Raw genomic sequence first — 17,438 nt, 5'->3', positions numbered from 1 at the left:
TTGTGAGAATGTGGGTTTATTACACATCATTAAAGGTAGCACCAAACTACAGACTGACTGTCAAAATATAATAACATAATATTTAATTAAATAAAAAATTAATTACTATTGATATGAAAATATATAACTATTTTACTGATTGCTTATCATTAAAGGCTTGATCTATGTGGGACCTGTTGGGTTTATTTCGTAAGGTCTTGGCCTAGAAGCTCAGTAGGTAGAGATTCGGCCTGTGAAACAGATTGTCCTCTGGTTTGTGCCCCACTTTTGGCAACAGGTGTGTCTTTGAGTAACACACTCCACACTAGCTCCATTGACACTAGCATTTTGCTCTAAAGTGCCTTGAGATAATTCTGTTGTCAATGGGCACTATAGAAAGAAAATTGAATTAAATTGGAAAAGATATTTAACTGCAATTCAAGAAAAGATCATTAAGATCATTGTGTTTATTTCAACAGAGTATAAGTAGAAGAATGTACAAAAATCTGGCGATTAGAACTTAGCCAGATTTACAGTTTATCTGTCAATATACAAACTGCTTAATAATACATTATCAAAAGCTCCCACTTACGAGTAAGAACAATGTATAAATGGTTCATACTTGTCTATTTGTCCTGTGGACATGTGTGTTGCAGGGCATGTAACAGACACCATAGTGGAAAAATGATCCTGTCTTCTAATAAAAAGCCTCTGGCTTCAAATATGCTTTTTACTGTGTGGAGCTTATCTGTGTGTGTGTTTAGTATTTTTTTGTTGTGCTCATTACACATCAGACAGTCTATCACAGGGCCACACAATCATTCACACTCACAGATCATTAAGAGCTAAAGTACCTGGAGAGCAGCTTTAAAATAAATATTTATTATTAGTTTATGCATCACAGTGAGAGATTTTGTGCTGCACACACATTAACAGAGATCAAAGCTCATTAGAAAAGCAGAGACAGTGGCCTGTTTACACGTACATTGTCAAACAGTTTGCATTTAGTACAGAGACAGAGCAGCCTTCCAACTCAAGATGTTGTCATCAAATTAACTGCTGCATTTCACAAAAGAAAATAAATAAAAACATCTTGTAGCATCTGCACAGTGTAAAACATCTTTTGGTTTAAATAAGACCCTCCTTAACTCAAACAGACGAGCTACACGTTTAAATAACATTACACTAACATCATGAGAGTTTTCCTGTCATTTGTCAACCAGTTACAACATAAATCATTCATTAGCATGGCACAGGAACAGAGGATGGCAGTGCTTAGGATCCATTAAGAGCGCCTAATAAGAGCAAAATGCAGAACCTCTGGACTACAGAGTTGTCAACTACACCTAAAAGACTACAGGTTGGTGGCTCTCAGCAGTATCTGAATTAGAATACAATAATGCCCATCAAATTAGTGTCAAACATCAGGTTTAAAAGGTTCCTCACATGAGGTCATTTTCCTCCACAAATTTGTCTTGCAGCTCATGAAGAATGGGAGTCAGGATTGTTTTTAGTGTTTCATATAAAAGCTCATTCTTCTCTGATGCAGAGTCAATCTAGAGAAAAGGTAGTAATGGATGTGAATGTAAAACACTTTATAAATAATATCACTCTTCAATATGTGCCAGCGCTGACCTTTGTAAACACTTTAATCGTTTGGTTGAGAAAGCTTGTCTCCACTTCGTCAGGCATTGGCATCAGGTGAGCCGCACAGTCCAGGATGCAGAGTAGAGTGAGGCGGTGGCCCTAAGGCAGGACACAAAGGGAAACACACGGTTTCATATTGGTCCGTATACATAAGTCTGGTGCTACTCTAACATGTCTCAAAGCCAAAATGTAGACAAAAGCTCCTTTTACTTTATTACTAAACTTAAAACCACAAAATAAAACATGAAAGAAAACCTGCGAGCATCTTTGGTCCATGTGAGTGTACATCTCCTGTAACTTAGAAGTGCTTAAGAGACAGTCACCATAGTTTCTTATATAAATGTCACAGGCATAATAATCATATAATACACATTTGAACCATGCAGGAGACCATGTTCTTCCAGTGTGTGTCATAGGTTTTGTCTCAATGTCTCACTCATGTATTTTCTATTTCAGAACTGAGTCACTGTGTATGCTGCCAGATGTCTAGGACTGTGGTGACAGTGGGTGTCATCAGAGTTTGATTCTGTTCAACACAGTCACCTTTTCCAGTGCGTTAAGTGCCTTCTGTGGGTTTACATTGTTCTCACTGAGAACTTTCACATCCTCGCTGCTGATGACTGGGTCCTTGAGCTGCTCCAGCCAAGACCACATGAGCGCAGACAGAACCAGAGGATCTCTCTCCATACACAGCCGCTCCCATGCGCCCTCTCTGGAGTTTATCTCCGTCTGCACAGAACGACACAGGCAGTGTCAGTAGATGAGGTCACATCAGATATTACATAACAATATCCCCCAGACTGAGGTACCAGACCATGAATATAGTGACCTGCTAAGGGGAAAGCCCTTAGGAACTCTAGTGTATGTACCACAACCCGCTACTCTGATCGTGGAATTTAATATTATGCCCCCTAAGCTCAGTGAAAGGAAGCTCCAGTTCCCCACAGAAATCACCACCACATGCCTCCATCCAGACTTGTTATTCGGTCTACCAAGGCAAGAGCTGTGAACATCAGTGAACTGACGGTCCAACAGGAGGAAGGGGTCGAGGTATAATAATCATATAATACCGCCTATGAGCGCAACAAGGGTACGCCGATTTGGCTGCAGAATGCCAGGAGAATGGCTGGAAGACTGATATCTACCCAGAAGAGGTAGGATGACAAGGCTTTGTAGGGAAAGTAGGGGCGACAGGAGGGAAGTTAAAAAAAGCAGTAAATAAACTGGAGGAGGAGGCAGAAAAAGGCAGCTTCTGGCTCTCAACGTCAGGGAAAACTGCCAGACGTTCCAGGATTAAAGGGGCGAAACATGGAGGATCGGTGGTTCCTGGCCTCCCTGCAGCTAGTCCTATGGGCAGGAGGAGGTGCGACAGGCAGGAAACACGACCTACCTGTATATTCACAGCATATGAAATGGAAAGTTTTGGTAATCTTCCTGGACCATTGATATCAAAGTGAGTGCATCGAGACTGTGGTCAGAACAAAGAGTTTTCTCAGCATTTTATTACACTGCAGCACTCTGGGTAAATAAGCTTTGAGACTGGAGGCATAAACGTGGCCACACTAGTTTCAAGCATACTGTTCAGTATTTAATGTTTGCCTACCTGCCACACGGAGACCTTGGAGGTGAGATCAGTGTCTGGCAGGTCCATGGCCAGCGCTCTAGCCACCAGCAGACGCCTGCCGTCTGGAGAGAGCTCAGCCTGGAGGCTGATGAACGGAACCTCTGAGGAAAAGCTTGTCTCGGTTCTGCTCTCCGACACATCATCAGGCTGCCTTCCACTGCTCCCCAGTCTGCTCCTGGTTGATGTAGCTGGCAGTGCAGCGTTAAAGTGGGATGTTCTTCCCTGCTCTGACAGATCCAAAGACAAACTCTGGTGTCTCTTATGCAGTGTTTTTTTGAGACAGGGGGAATCAGTGTTTGGCTCCTGATTGCTGCTGATATTGTTCTGAGAAGAGAGGTCGCACAGTGTGAGGGGGTCATAGGCTGTAAGGCTGCTGTGAGACAGGGAATGTTTGATCAGGCAGTTCATCGCTTTGTTCCTCTTTAGATTTCCTAAAAGCTGCTGCTGTGATCCAAGTTTGTCAAGGACAGAATCACTGTAGCTGAGGCTCCTATCGTAAAAGAGAGACTTCAAACTGACCTCTAGATTTTGCTGCCTCCACAGAGGGTCGAGCTCGTTATCACTAGTGAGTGGCTGATCGTGAAGGGCTGTGGCCTGCAGAGTTGCTGGGCTAAGAGGGTTAGATGAACATGGCAGGACAGGAATACCCTTCCCTCTCATCTCCTTCCCCAGCTGCTGAAGCGCCTGCTGGGACACAGTCTTCTCCACTTCTGCTGTGAGGTCAGGGACCTCCAGCCACTCTTCCTCAATCTCCACCTGCCTGTTGGCTGCTATGTCGACCAGGAGCCTGCACACCAGCTGGACGAGCTTTGGGACGTTCTTCATCTGCCGAGCCTCGTAGCCGTGCAGCAGGTGGCGCTGGCGGGTCAGGTACTGGGACAAAGTCACTGCACTCACTTTGGGCTCTGCACAGGAGAAGACACTTCGGAGAGGAACCAGAAACTGGGCAAACTCCCGAACGCAGAGCAGCTGACCTCGGGTCTGGATGGAGTTGGGTCTCTTTGCTCGCACAAACAGGATGGCTTGGTCAGCGCTCATCCGCGATGTGAACACTAAGTAACAGGCCAATAACACACCTACATGAACCAAAAGCGTGCATGTCAGAACATTTATTTGACAAGAGTACATAAACATTTAAGCAACTTCATATCACACAAACCTGTCCTTCCAAGGCCCGCATGGCAGTGGACGGCCATCTTCCCCTCTTGTACAGCAAAGGACATGACCTTCACCATGTCGAGGATTGTAGTCAGAGAAGCCACACCGTAGTCCTTCCAGCCAAAGTTGTAATAATAGACTGAAATACAGTTAGGTACATGACTGACTTCAGATATGGGATGCACATTAGTCCATACTGTAAGAGTACATATTACTAGTATAAACACCCCTCTGCCTTTCTATAGTACTATAGATAAATCTCTGCTCCTAGCTGGAAAACAATCCTCCTGACATCTTTCAGATATCATCTGGTTGCTCAGAGTCTTTGTTGACCTGTGTCACCAATACTACGCCAGATCTAAATCTAAATCTGAAAATTATGGAGGAAATGTGCTAAAAAAGGTTACATATTTCATTCATGCCACATGAGAAAAAAAGAACGGGTTATGATTCTAATATTATATCTAATATTTTACAGAAATACAAAAATCTCTAATTAGCTTTACATCCTACTACTATTACTACTTCAGCTACAGTAGTAAAATCCCTCACCAATCAGAAAAAGTTGTTAGAAATTATACCTACAGTATAACATTGACATCAACGAATACCAATATTATACAAGTACATGCACTCCCTAAATAAAACCATGACAAGCGCTCTGATGATAACAGCTGTGGCACCATTCGTCCTATCGCATGTATTACTGTAGGTCATAGAGGACGACAAATGCCCAACAGCATCTTGACATCAGATTTCTGTCCATGTCCTTCACATGTTGAACGACACCAACCAACAATAGGACACATCACTCCTCTGCCCAGAACAGTATGTCATTTGTTATAACTACATTTTGAAGAACAATGCTTCCAAGTAACACAAACACCAACTTGAAAGCCCAGATTTCTCTAAAACCTGAAACTACACTTTTCTACAGTTTCTTTTAAAACTTAACTGAAACAGAGTCTGTTGGCAGGTCACAGCAGTAACTTATGACTGACTGACCCAAGGAAGTCACATCAAAGCAGACACTCACCGCCTGCCTCCATGAAGGTTTCGGGGCGGTAGGTGAAGCCACTCTCCTGCTCCAGCGGGTTGCCACAGCTGGCGTGTTCTCCGGGCCGCTGCAGGTTAATGACGGTTTTCAAACCACACCTGGACACAGCAACGCGTCCGAGTCAGCGCCACAGTGATCACAAGTACGGACATCTGCAAAACTCTCAAACTATAATAGAAAATGAATAGGGCTGCAACAACGACTCGACAATAGATAATAATCAATGACGAAAATTGATCCATAATGATTTGCCGTTATCGATTAGTCGGCCGGCTCATTTTACGGCGCAGCACAACAACGAAAATGCTGGAGAAAACAAAACAAGCAACAGCAGGAGAAAAGCTGCTTCATATGAGCATTAAATATCAAACGAAGACAACGTTAACCTGCAAGTCATGAGCTGGCTGCGCAATCATCGTTCGCTACATAGTGATAAACGGCGTCACCACAGAACAGCACAACTTAAACGGTGCAGACACTAAATGTAACAGCAGCATTAAAATATCACAGCATGGTTTTTAGTGGTTGTCACTGCCTCAGAACCAGAAGGAGCCCAGGAATCTGTGTAGAGTTTACACGTTGTCTCGCGTCTTCGTGGGTTTTCTCCCACAGTCAGGTTAATGGAGCTGCTGCAGATCTTCACGTTGGAACAAAACTCTATGCTTGCTTTGTTTATTTATATTTGTATATTGAGGTTTCATTCGTCAAACAGTGGATTTTGTGTATTTTTAAGATTTAAAAGAGTCAAAATCTAAATTTAGATTAATCAAAAACTAATTAATCAAATTAAAAATAATAATCAAAATTAATCAAAATATTAATTAATTAAATAATAATAAAAAATTAAAGTAATCTAATTAAAATCAATTCAATCAAATCCATCAATTAATCAATTAAAATTATTCAAAAAAATAATAATCAAACTGATTTCCAAAATAATCATTAGTTGCAGCCCTACAAATGAATAAATAGAGAGTAGTGTACCTTTGAAATTGTTTAATTACGTTATACTTCTCTATGATTTCAGTGGAAGGCCTTGCCATAGCCAGCAAGTTGTCTGTAACCCTGTAAAGACACAGTGACAGGTTCTTATTCATAAGCTTTACCTTAATGACAGACCAAAAGCACAACAGAAAACTATTGATCATAGAGTCATACTGACGCACTGGAATTAAACATCTGACCTGTTTACTCCGTTGTGATCACACTTCACACAGTAAAGCCCTGCCAGGGCAAATGTATTGACTGTTTATATAACCACTGACTAGTCAAGTGTACTTCACTGACCCGTGCTGCCATAGAAAAACATACAGAGAGAGTTGTATGGCAGATAGTAGTCAGACACTGGTACCTACCAGGACGAGTAGAGTCCTTTGATCGCTTGATCTTCTTCACTCCAGCGGGAGGGATTTTCATATTTGCAGGCTTTACCTCCACAGGCCATGGAGCACTGCATGTGACCAGGAATGACATGCCTCAGCGTCTCCCCCATTTTGGTATACTTGGCTGTGGGGACTCTCATGTTGGCTGAGAGGAAAAAAATGACCAAAACAACCAAAATGTCACAACCGCTTCACGACAGCCTCCACGGCCATGCATTCACGCGTCAGTCATCCGTTAGGTCAACCTGTGAAAACACTAGCAGTTTACAGCAGTTACTTGTTCTGGTCTTGCTTTGAGTGGGAGCCCGAGGCTGATTCACGCTGACGGCCACCATGACTCTGTGGGAGGAGGACGAAAGGATCTCCAGAGCAGAGCCGCGTCTGCACTGCAACACCTTGAGCAGGACATCCGAGGCAGAGTGCCTGCGATTGTGCCTCTTTACAACAGCCATCATTTCCCCGGCTAAAGAGTGCCGCCCTCGCTGCTGCTGCTGCATTTCTAAGTGCAGCCCACACTGTGAGCTGCCCTGAACTAACAAAGGCTCCTGGCTCAGCAGCTCTGTGTCCACGATGAATCATCACACAACAATCACCCGTTGGCAAAGAGAGGCAAATACAACCCATCAGTTCATCGGCAGCATTTGAAGTGTCACCATGACAACCATCTCCAAAGTCATTGGTGGGAGGAACATGAGGGTGAACACTGTACACACATCTGAGGCTGGTGGCTGGCAGCACAAAGAGGGACATGTCATATGCACATCTGGAGGTGAGCGGCCACAAACAGATACTCCAGTAACTATGACAGAGCTTTTCCTGATCTGACTGGATTATAACATAAATAACGAGAGAGAGAGAGAGACACACGCATGCACACAAGCACACGCACACACACACACACAAATAAAGCTACAGATTTGGGACCAAACTTGTATCCAGTCGTACAGAACAAGAGCCTGTAATGGACACAGACATTGCGCTTGATGCCTGCTCAACAATTTAGCAGCCAGTCCAACAGAAGCCAAAAGGTGAACCGATACCGCTGCTTCACTGAGGATCTCAGCGTGTGGGAGCAGCAGGCAGACGAGAGAGGGCTGCAACACAGCGCAATAGGGGCAGAGCCAGCAACGTCCCTCACCTCTACGCCTCCACAGTCTGCACAGCATCCTGCTCCTAAACACATACTCAGACATCTAGGAGCAGGGTACGAGCCTGGATCAAAGGTTCACACTCAACGCTTCTGGAAGGTTTTTTTTGTTTCAGCTGACACAAATTGTAAAATCAGGTATTCAGGTAATAACATTGACACAGATTAAATGACAACAAATACAATTTATCATTCTCTAATAAGTCATAAAAATGTATACTTTACCAAAATATATACATTATAAAACAATGTGTGCATTAACAGGAGTGTGGAAAACTAGTGAATACAATAAGACAATACATGAAGTGGTGATTTGTTTTTGTGCACTGTTTCTTAATGTGCAAGTTAAAACAACTTTTTCATAATTAGTAGTTTAAGTTTGATTAAACGACATACTGCTCCACTGACAACTAAAGTCTGTGATATTAACCTTGCAGATCTACACGTTTATTTACTGTAAAGCTGTAAATCCTCCACTAACCTAACACAGCAGCTTCCATTGCTTCGTGCATTGCAGAGCCCTCTTACCTGTCTCCATTTCGGCGCTGGTCTTCCCACAGCGGGCTCCACTTGTGGAGTGAGGCAGGTCACTCAGTATGCTGACACCAGCTGCCATGGCAAAGGAGGCTGAGAGGTAAACGGAAGGAAAATCAGCTTTGGTCACACACGCTAACACAAACAACCCATGAGAGAGAGAGAGAGAGAGAGAGAGAGAGAGAGAGAGAGAGAGAGAGAGAGAGAGAGAGAGAGAGAGAGAGAGAGAGAGAGAGTGTGTGTGTGTGTGTGTGTGTGTGTGTGTGTGTGTGTGTGTGCGTGTGTGTGCGTGTGTGTGCGTGTGTGTGCGTGTGTGTGCGTGTGTGTGTGTGCGTGTGTGTGTGTGTGCCTGCGCATGCGTGTGCACGTGTGTGTGTGATCAGCAGTGTTGCCTGGCAGATCAGCCCAGGGGACACACACAAATGGAGCAGCCTGACCACCGCACCTCTGGGAGCAGGTGGGTGTGACCAGAACGCGTCTTAATCCAAGGTGCTGACTTCTGCCATGTGCAAACGGGCCCCAAGGTGATTACAGCGCGGCTTCATCACTGCCACACAGAACTCTGCCTCAGCAACAACTGCAAATACTTCAACCACCACTTTAGTTCTTTTACAATGATGCCATCGATTATTAAAAGCATCACATCCACCTACTATTGTGCAGCTTCAATTCAGTACTTCTTGACTTGCACTTTTGATTTGTGCTGCCTGATATCACAGTTGTGTCAGTGTCAGTTTAACTGTGTCCGTTCCTCACGTTACACCCTGAGCTCTAATGAGGCTCCAACTTGTGCTGATGGATGTAGCAGAAGTGAAACTCTGCACCCAAGCAGCTCTCTGCCTCACCACACTCCATTATCAGCGGGCCAAGGTCGCTGTGCTGCACATGCTAACTGTCTGATGACTCAATGATTCTGTGATATTTCCTTTCTCTTCAATAAATTAAATATGATATGCTGACCTGATACTCGTGTGTAAGAAGATCACTAAGTCAGCAGGTTTTTACTGTGGACATGATGTGTATATGCAAGTGTCATCTAATACACAGCTCACTCACAACCCAACAGCGTTTCGTGTTGCTCACAAAGAAAGCGAGGAATCCAAAAATCACTGTGACCTCTAGAAAAAACTGACACAACACGCATGGATGTTGTTGATCATTTACCTCAAATGTCTTTGTTTGCTTGGAATGTTTTGGTTCTCTGCCTTACTTAATCATATAATGTAAACTGATCTTCATCTAACTCACAAGTACAAACACATGCTCTCACACAGCGCAGAAAGCAGCTCCCGCTTCTGCTCACATCAGTTTGAAGCTTCATCTCAGTTGCTATCATCTAGTGGGGAATTAATGACAGCACTGTCAGGTTGCTGAATATCTGAATATCAGAATGGATTTTACTACAGGCGAAGCTGAGGAGAAGCTGGAGGCAGGAAAACTCCCAGTAAAATATTTAACCAAAGTGCTGTTTGGAGGCCACACACTGCATTTCAGGTTTGTAAAAGTGACACCCTCTTTTACATCTCACATTTAAGCCACTCCTGTCAGGAGTAAGGCTCCTGCAGTCAGTGAATAATTGATGGTGTAAATTTAGAGCCTGTGCTTTTCCACCCACAACCAATTCTGGACTTCCTCTTCACTAGGACATGTCTCCCTACAAATTGATACGGCAGCAAAACTTTAAATAAGTTCAGCTCAACACTACAAAGACTAATGAGGTCTGCTTTAAGCAGCTGCACTTCCTTAATGGAATATTTTAGTTTTGAAGGTTAGCAGGGTTCTGTGCTTAGTCCAACGCTTTCCAGTCTATACTGTAAATGTCATCTAGGTAAAATCCAAACCATATAAAACAAACCTATTAGATCTTGACCAGATCTTTTATCAAGACAGATCACATTTCTCCCACATCCGCTTCTCTGCCTTGAAAAATCCTTCTTACTTCAAAGCTCCTAATGATCAGCTCCATCTTCTGTTCCATACGTCATAGCTCCCCATGCTTCTTCTGGTGGTTCAACAGTTTCTACACATAAGCTCAGCTTCAGGTCAGGTTCTGGGCCCAGACACTCTCTCTACTTTAGGACCAGGCCTAGAACCTTCCTTCTGGTTAGAGATGCTACAGGTCACATTGAACCCTCTCTTGCTGCAGACTTAGATGCTGGACTGTTTCTGACCTTTCCTCCTCTATCTGCTTATTGTACATACCATCATTGTGCTACGTGTCATTACCTTTGTTAATGAATGTAATAGATTGTAATTTACAATCTATCACTTTGCTTTTCAATTTAAAATTTATTGGGTTTTTATCTAGTTGTGTGAGGTCTTACCTTGTAAAGTGTCTTGAAATGACACATGTAAAGTTAATTGAATTTTGCTTTTTTTAATTGCTTTTTAATAACACTTTCAAGAAAATGGTTTCTACATATTTTCTCTGTAGAACATAAGTTAACAGTGACCACAGATAAATATCTTCAGTTGCCTACTAAAGAACAATTTCAACCTAATGCTTCATCCTCTAGATCCATAGGCTCATGTCCACTGTGATGGTGGACATTAGAGACCTGGTGAAAGCTGACCATTCCAACAGTACTGCTGTTGTTTAAGTTGCTAATCATCATCTGACATCCAAACTGTTAATCAACCTTCAACTATAATGGCAAAAACAAAGTACAAAAAAGGAAAAGTATGTTTTCAAAAATATTTTACACTCCTATTTCAATCTGGTATCAGTAAAACGGGCCACTGGGTTTTGGCGACACCAGAAATGGATCATGAAAAATTCACAATGTAACAACCACAGCTTGTAAGTAACATGTGTCTATTGTCAGAATCTGTAAGGTGGTTATTACAGGTTGTGTCTGACATCATCCCTCACTAACAACTCTAGTTTGTGGTGAGCAGTAATCTGATCTTCATGAATCTATAAGAGCAGCAGGTCTAATGGTGACAGGTAAACCTTTCCTGCTGCTGCGGACTCAACGACACCGCTCATTCAGAAAATCCGGTGAGCGGGCGAAGAACAACGCTAGGCTCCAAGGTCTCAGATGAACTAGAAGTTGGACCGGTCGCAAGCAGTGTGACTGTTAGTGGAGGCTTCAGCCTGTCCCAGTCAGTGCACAACGACGCTTCTTAGTCACTGTCACAGCTCAATAGCTCAGACTGGTCACGTGCATAAAAACAGACACCAATAACTGCTCTGCTTTAACGACGCCAAAGTCAACTCAATGCTAATATCCAGAACTCGAACTTAGGTCAGCGATGACTGTTCCCTCATAACTGCGCTGTGTGCGTTTGTGACGTAAACATGCTTCGCCTGACACAAACACACTATTGTTGACTTCTCTGGCGTCGTAGCCTTGCTGTAAAGCCGTAACGCTGGCTGCAGCAGGTACAGGTGCTGCCTCAGGACGCGCGGCCCGGTTTACCGTTGTCCTGTGGTCGGAATCCCAGCCTGTCGTTGACGTCCGGGGCATCGTGGTTTCGGCTCAGCGCTCTGACGCCGTCGTTGTGGCGTCGCTAGCGGTTTCCTGCAGCCACATCGTTCCGCAGCCCACACACCGGAGCCGAGTGCGGCTAACGCTAGCAGCTAGCAGCTACTTAGCAACGTGACATGTTGCCATGTAGAAAGGCTCCGTGGCTTCACGTGACCGCCGACGCGGCGCTGTTAGGGAAATGTAGTCCAAGAAGTCTGTTTACTTGCACACCAAACATAACGTTTGGTATTAACCTGTACTCTAGGTACTTTACTTAAGACAAGCTCTATAGGTTTGGTCCTGTTTCCTTTCTGTGACATTTTTACTCAACAATTCAGACCCCAATGGGCCTTTTGCACCTTTTAGACCATTTTCACACCACACATAGCATTTAGCTCTGCTGTGTTAGTATTCTCATAGGTTGACCCTTCATTTTCCCACATTCTTTACATTTTAAAGAAAGTTTATTACACATATCATAGGTCAATACAATACATTTGTATCATCAACCTAATCAAATTAAATGTATTTAGTTGTTAGTAGAATAACTGTAGTTTAGATTAATTCTGTAGCCTGGAAGGAATTAGAGGTGCTTGTAATTTTGTTGTGTTCTTTTACATCTTCTTTTGAGAATTAAGATCACATACATGTGCCACCACTGATTCAATCACTTGCTGATCTTTAAGAAATAGCCATGACTAATGGTATTTTATGAAGCACACTGGTGAGGTTAGTGGTGGGATTCTGAAATAAGAAGGATAAAATGCAGCATGCAGCAAAAATCTAAACCTTTTTGATGTATCACTCTGCCCTCAGATGTTTCATTGTCACTGAAAAAAACAATGTTCCTGTAGCTCTTTCAGATTTGTTGTTATGTTAAAATATCTGCATTTATTTGGTGCAAATTCATACAGCTCAAGTACTACCGTATACATATGATTTAATGTGTTTTAGTATAAATTAATATTATATGGTGTGTTTTTCAGCAACATTTAAAATTTAAAAATTTTAAAAAATATAAGCACACCTTACACAATATACAAATGGAATTGGTTAACATTAGGGAGAATATGTGTTCATATATGCATGAAACATATATACGTGTATGGTACATGCATTTTTTCAGATGTGAATGTTTTCCGATTGCACTTTCAGAGGAGACCGCTAGAGGAAGACATGTTCCAACAAAGTCAGTTCATTCACATTGACTTAACAACAGATTTATTGGCAACGTGAACCTTTGGTCATTTAGTAAATTTATTGTTGTTACTTGCAAATCCAACATTTAATATATAACATGAGCAAAACACAGCTTTCACAACTGATTCAATAATCATTTGATTTATTGTCAAACCATTTTAATGGTTTTGACTCACGCTATGTCAACAGAAACCCCCCAAATATGTGTATTTTATTTCAAATAAATGTTTTGGATGTTTTGCTGACCAACCCAAACGGGCCCTAACATATTCAATACGGCACCGAACCAATGGAGGATTTCCTTTTGATGCGTTCAAATGAAGTAAAGAGTAAGGACTTACTGCGTCATGCTACAAATTGAAAAGTAAAATCTGTTATTGGTTGTTTGATATTGTAAAGATTAGAACCATGTAGACCATTTTAAAATGCTGTCACTTTTTCTCTGAGGCTTTTAGCTTCAGTGATGGTTTACAAAGGTCAGCGTTTATTTCCATGCAGCCCCGAGACATGGCAAAAATATGCTGTGGGACATGTTTCACAATTTCTGGGCTGAAATGCCCAAAGAAGTGGAGAAAAAAGTCCCTGTGACGCTCTCCAGTGTTTTGTTTTAACCAGAAGGATTTGACTGGGGCCGAAAGCCTGAGTGAAAACACTGATGTGTCTGCTGAGATTTGACTCTTTGTATTAAAGTTACAAATTACAATCATTGTTTTACCACAGTCTCCTGTGTTTATAACTTCATACTGTGTGTCCACATTAAGTTTGCGTTGTCTGTAGTTTGCAAAGACTTTTTTAGACTCATTTTTTTAATTATTGCGTTTCCTATGAACATCGGTGTAATTCCCGATGGGCGTCGAAGTCGCCTTTAGGTGGATTTTTGAAATGTATTCATTTCTATTTTTACATCCTGTTTTTCTCTGATTATAAACCCACGCGGGACAAGTGCGGCTTTGCCTGTAGTTCAGCTCAGTGAAAAGAGCGAGCAGACGAACCCTGAGAAGAGGTGGAGCCAGAGCAAAGACTCATAAGAACCAAAGCTTATTCCTGAACTCACTGCCAAGGTGACGCGCAACAAAGCTGACAAATAGCTCCGACCTCTGCGGCTCACCTCCTGCTAACAGAGTTCACAGTGCCATTCAGGAGTTTTTACTTTATATAGCGGCGTGTTTGGTTCTTTTCTTTTTATTTTTGCAAAGGCTTGTTCTTAATTTCGGAATCTCTATCTGAAATCCATCAATTCTGCGCCGAAGAAACGCGTGAAACGCCGCAGACGAGGCGCAGAGAACTGCACCTACTACCTGTTCCTGAAAGGTTTTTCCGCTCAACCACTTGAGGATAATTTCGATCGGCACCATTGATCGGGGCTTTACCGGCACCACAGAGGGAATATGAGATCTGGCCCGGGCCACTGACGGGAGCGACCATCGAACGTGTCTCGTGAGGGCGACCGCACAGCCAGATTATGCAGCGTCATTTGGACATGGGGGCACATTACTATCCTCCCGACGTCCATCCAGATCACAGGACTCACCGCTACAGGAGTTTCATGATAGAGGAGATCCTGACCGATCACCCGGAGCACAAAGCCTCGGCTCCGACGGGGGAGCTCCTCAAATTCGGAGTCCAAGCGCTGCTGTCCGGTCGGCCTTTTCACAACCAACTGGGTAAGAAAATGAAACGTTGGAATGACACCAATGTAAAAAACGGAACGGGAGTTATTATAGCCCAACGCATCGGTTATTAATAATGATGGTTTTCATTTTTCAATTCATAATTAACTGCAAATATTGAGGGAGTGCGTTTTGCCCAGATACCTTCTGTCACGTGCAGGTGTAGCGACCTGTCTGAGTCGAAGGTTAGAAACACAAGCTCAAATATACACTTAAATAGCTGAAGAGTCAGGTTCCAACAAGAACGACTAACACCTTTTTTTTAATTCGGTGCGTGAAATTTGTTTTTTTTATTATTATTTTTGTGTAGCTTTAGGGTAAAAGCTACACGACAAGTAAAAGGAAAAATCTAATTGTAATCAGACATTTGCTTTTATCACAGTTTAAATCATTTGTAAAACAACCCGGTTCTGGTTTGTACCCATTCACATTCATCTGTTTATTGATCAGCTCAGGTGAAATTCCTGAAGTCTGAACTGGAAGGATATTTATTGTTAAACTCTATAAAGGGCTCCTGGCATTATGGTAGCGAGCATAATTGTTGTAACGTTTCAGACCTGTTGCTTGTTGACAGTGCCGGGTTTAAATGTGGGGACATCTGGGCCTGAGGGTCCGTCCCCGCGTCTCAACCGCGCGTCTCCGTTTGCAGTGCTCAAAGCCGAGCAGGCCGCGCTCCTCAAGTTCCCCATGTCCCCGCTGTCCTGCTCGCTGGGCCCCCCGCTGGGCCCCCCGCTGCTGTCCGCGGCGCAGGGCCTGCAGGTCGGCGCGGCGTCCCACCACCTCCCGCTGGACCTGCACCTCCGCGGGAAGCTGGAGCACGGAGCCGACGCAAGCAGCAAAGCCAAGAAGGGCCGTCGGAGCCGCACCGTGTTCACCGAGCTGCAGCTCATGGGTCTGGAGAAGCGCTTCGAGAAGCAGAAGTATCTGTCCACGCCGGACAGGTGCGGTGCGAAGCGCTCTTTATATCAGAGTTACACATTGCAGTCTTCATTCTTACACTATATACGCGCCTATTAGGTTTCCATTCCATTTGTCTGTAGTTTACAAATACCTTTTTATTTTTTTTCCCATGATCATCACTAAACGAAGTATTTATTCCCTTAAATAGAGCAAACTCGGCTCGGACCGTTTTATTGTCTCTCGTCGTTTAAGTGGCTGCGTCGCACATTCGAGCTTAATTCTCAATATTTAATTGGCTTTAAAGGAACGTGTTAAGTCTAAAACGATATTCAGAATATAAACTAAGAGTTTCTTTGACAGCACATCACCAGTCACAATCAGTAAATCTATGATATACTCGCATCTAGAACGCGTGAACGGAACTAAATAACAAAATATTATACTGAATTAGAACTGCAACCGTCTTTTCTTTATCTGCACAAAGAGAAACTGATTTTTTTAAGCCAAATAATCATGTGAGTTTATTGGTGTGTTTACAGAATAGACCTGGCGGAGTCTTTGGGCCTCAGCCAGTTACAAGTGAAAACATGGTACCAGAACCGGAGGATGAAGTGGAAGAAAATTGTAAGTTATTTTTGATGAAGAAGATGATGAAGGTGACACACGGGCTAGTTTTTGTGTGTGAGTTTAATACAGTAGTAACAAACAACAGGAACAGTTGTGGTGCAATATTGTGAACCTGAAGTTTTTCCACCCCTTCCTCTCCTGGGAACGCACGCGCAGGTGTTGCAGGGAGGAGGCCTAGAGTCGCCCACGAAGCCCAAAGGCCGACCAAAGAAGAACTCCATCCCCAGCAGCGAGCAGCTGTGTGAGCAGGAGCGGTCTGCTGCTGATGCTGACCATCAGTCTGAAGGTGGGAGCGCTCACTTGGAGAACACTCAGGAGGAATGAACGTGTCCGGACTCTATGTGCACGGCCAGATTCAGGTTCAGCGTGCACCTCTTTGGACTCTGACATGGCACAGAGGACATATTTACTGATGCTCCCAGTGCAAAGCACAGACTGGCAAGTGCAGCCCCTGCACCGCTCAGATGAGGCGGCGGGTTTGTTGTGGCCCCTCGTGATCAACCTGCAGCTGGAGAAGGAATTCAAACCTTTGCAGTAGGTCTAACCTTTATATTCTAAGGATCCACTCTCACTCATCTGTTCGCATCCCTTTTGTGTAACTGTTTAATTATTAAATATATTTTCACTAATACTCCTCTCTCTTTATTATGAAGGACTGCATGTTGGCTGCAGGCCTAGTTTTGATTTAGCGTCTTCACATGTGAATATGATGCTGATCATAGGCGCTCAGGGCCTAATATGGTAACAGTGTCTAAGTGGCTGCAGTGATGTTTGTAGAAGCCTGCATGTCTTGGTGCAGACTGGCCCAAATCCACACTACTGGTTATGATGCTGGATAAAGGAATGAAATGAAGGAACTAATGTGAACCAGACACAATAATCTGGAAACATCTTCGTTCCTTTGCCCTATAGTGATTCTAGATGCTGCTGACGGGGAAGAAAACATTTTGTGTTTACATGTTGTTTGGTCATATTCAATTTATTTGAGTTTTTAGACACAAACCAAAATTCATCTGGATGAAAGTAAAGTCTGATGATATTGT

At 43.2% G+C, this 17,438-nt stretch overlaps 2 protein-coding genes across 4 annotated transcripts; one reads left to right on the top strand and one right to left on the bottom strand.

Annotated features, from left to right (window-relative positions):
* Nucleotides 1-841: 841 nt before the first annotated feature.
* ptpdc1a (protein tyrosine phosphatase domain containing 1a) lies at nucleotides 842-12,179 on the bottom strand. Of its 3 annotated transcripts, none has more exons than XM_029151194.3 (10): nucleotides 11,951-12,179; nucleotides 8,523-8,621; nucleotides 6,821-6,992; nucleotides 6,450-6,530; nucleotides 5,445-5,563; nucleotides 4,410-4,547; nucleotides 3,230-4,326; nucleotides 2,170-2,355; nucleotides 1,615-1,725; nucleotides 842-1,535 (listed from the first exon to the last, which is right to left on the bottom strand). In XM_029151194.3, the coding sequence occupies exons 2-10, from the start codon at nucleotides 8,608-8,610 to the stop codon at nucleotides 1,422-1,424; spliced, it is 2,106 nt and encodes a 701-aa protein (XP_029007027.1). In that variant the 5' UTR covers nucleotides 8,611-8,621; nucleotides 11,951-12,179; the 3' UTR covers nucleotides 842-1,421. The 3 variants fall into 3 exon arrangements, with proteins under 3 accessions (XP_029007027.1, XP_029007029.1, XP_029007026.1); XM_029151196.3 differs by lacking the exons at nucleotides 8,523-8,621; nucleotides 11,951-12,179 and adding an exon at nucleotides 7,125-7,649 and having other exon boundaries at nucleotides 3,230-3,574; nucleotides 3,770-4,326; XM_029151193.3 differs by lacking the exons at nucleotides 8,523-8,621; nucleotides 11,951-12,179 and adding an exon at nucleotides 7,125-7,645.
* A 2,063-nt stretch (nucleotides 12,180-14,242) lies between these two features.
* On the top strand, nucleotides 14,243-17,044 carry barx1 (BARX homeobox 1). The gene is made up of 4 exons (XM_029151030.3): nucleotides 14,243-14,862; nucleotides 15,518-15,809; nucleotides 16,308-16,392; nucleotides 16,552-17,044. The coding sequence occupies exons 1-4, from the start codon at nucleotides 14,661-14,663 to the stop codon at nucleotides 16,717-16,719; spliced, it is 747 nt and encodes a 248-aa protein (XP_029006863.1). The 5' UTR covers nucleotides 14,243-14,660; the 3' UTR covers nucleotides 16,720-17,044.
* The last annotated feature ends 394 nt before the right edge of the window (nucleotides 17,045-17,438 follow it).

This window comes from Betta splendens, chromosome 5 (genome assembly GCF_900634795.4).
Source record: "Betta splendens chromosome 5, fBetSpl5.4, whole genome shotgun sequence".
Lineage (NCBI taxonomy): Eukaryota > Metazoa > Chordata > Actinopteri > Anabantiformes > Osphronemidae > Betta > Betta splendens.
The sequence above is the reverse complement of the archived record's forward strand: the minus strand, read 5'-3'. Positions and strand labels throughout refer to the sequence as shown.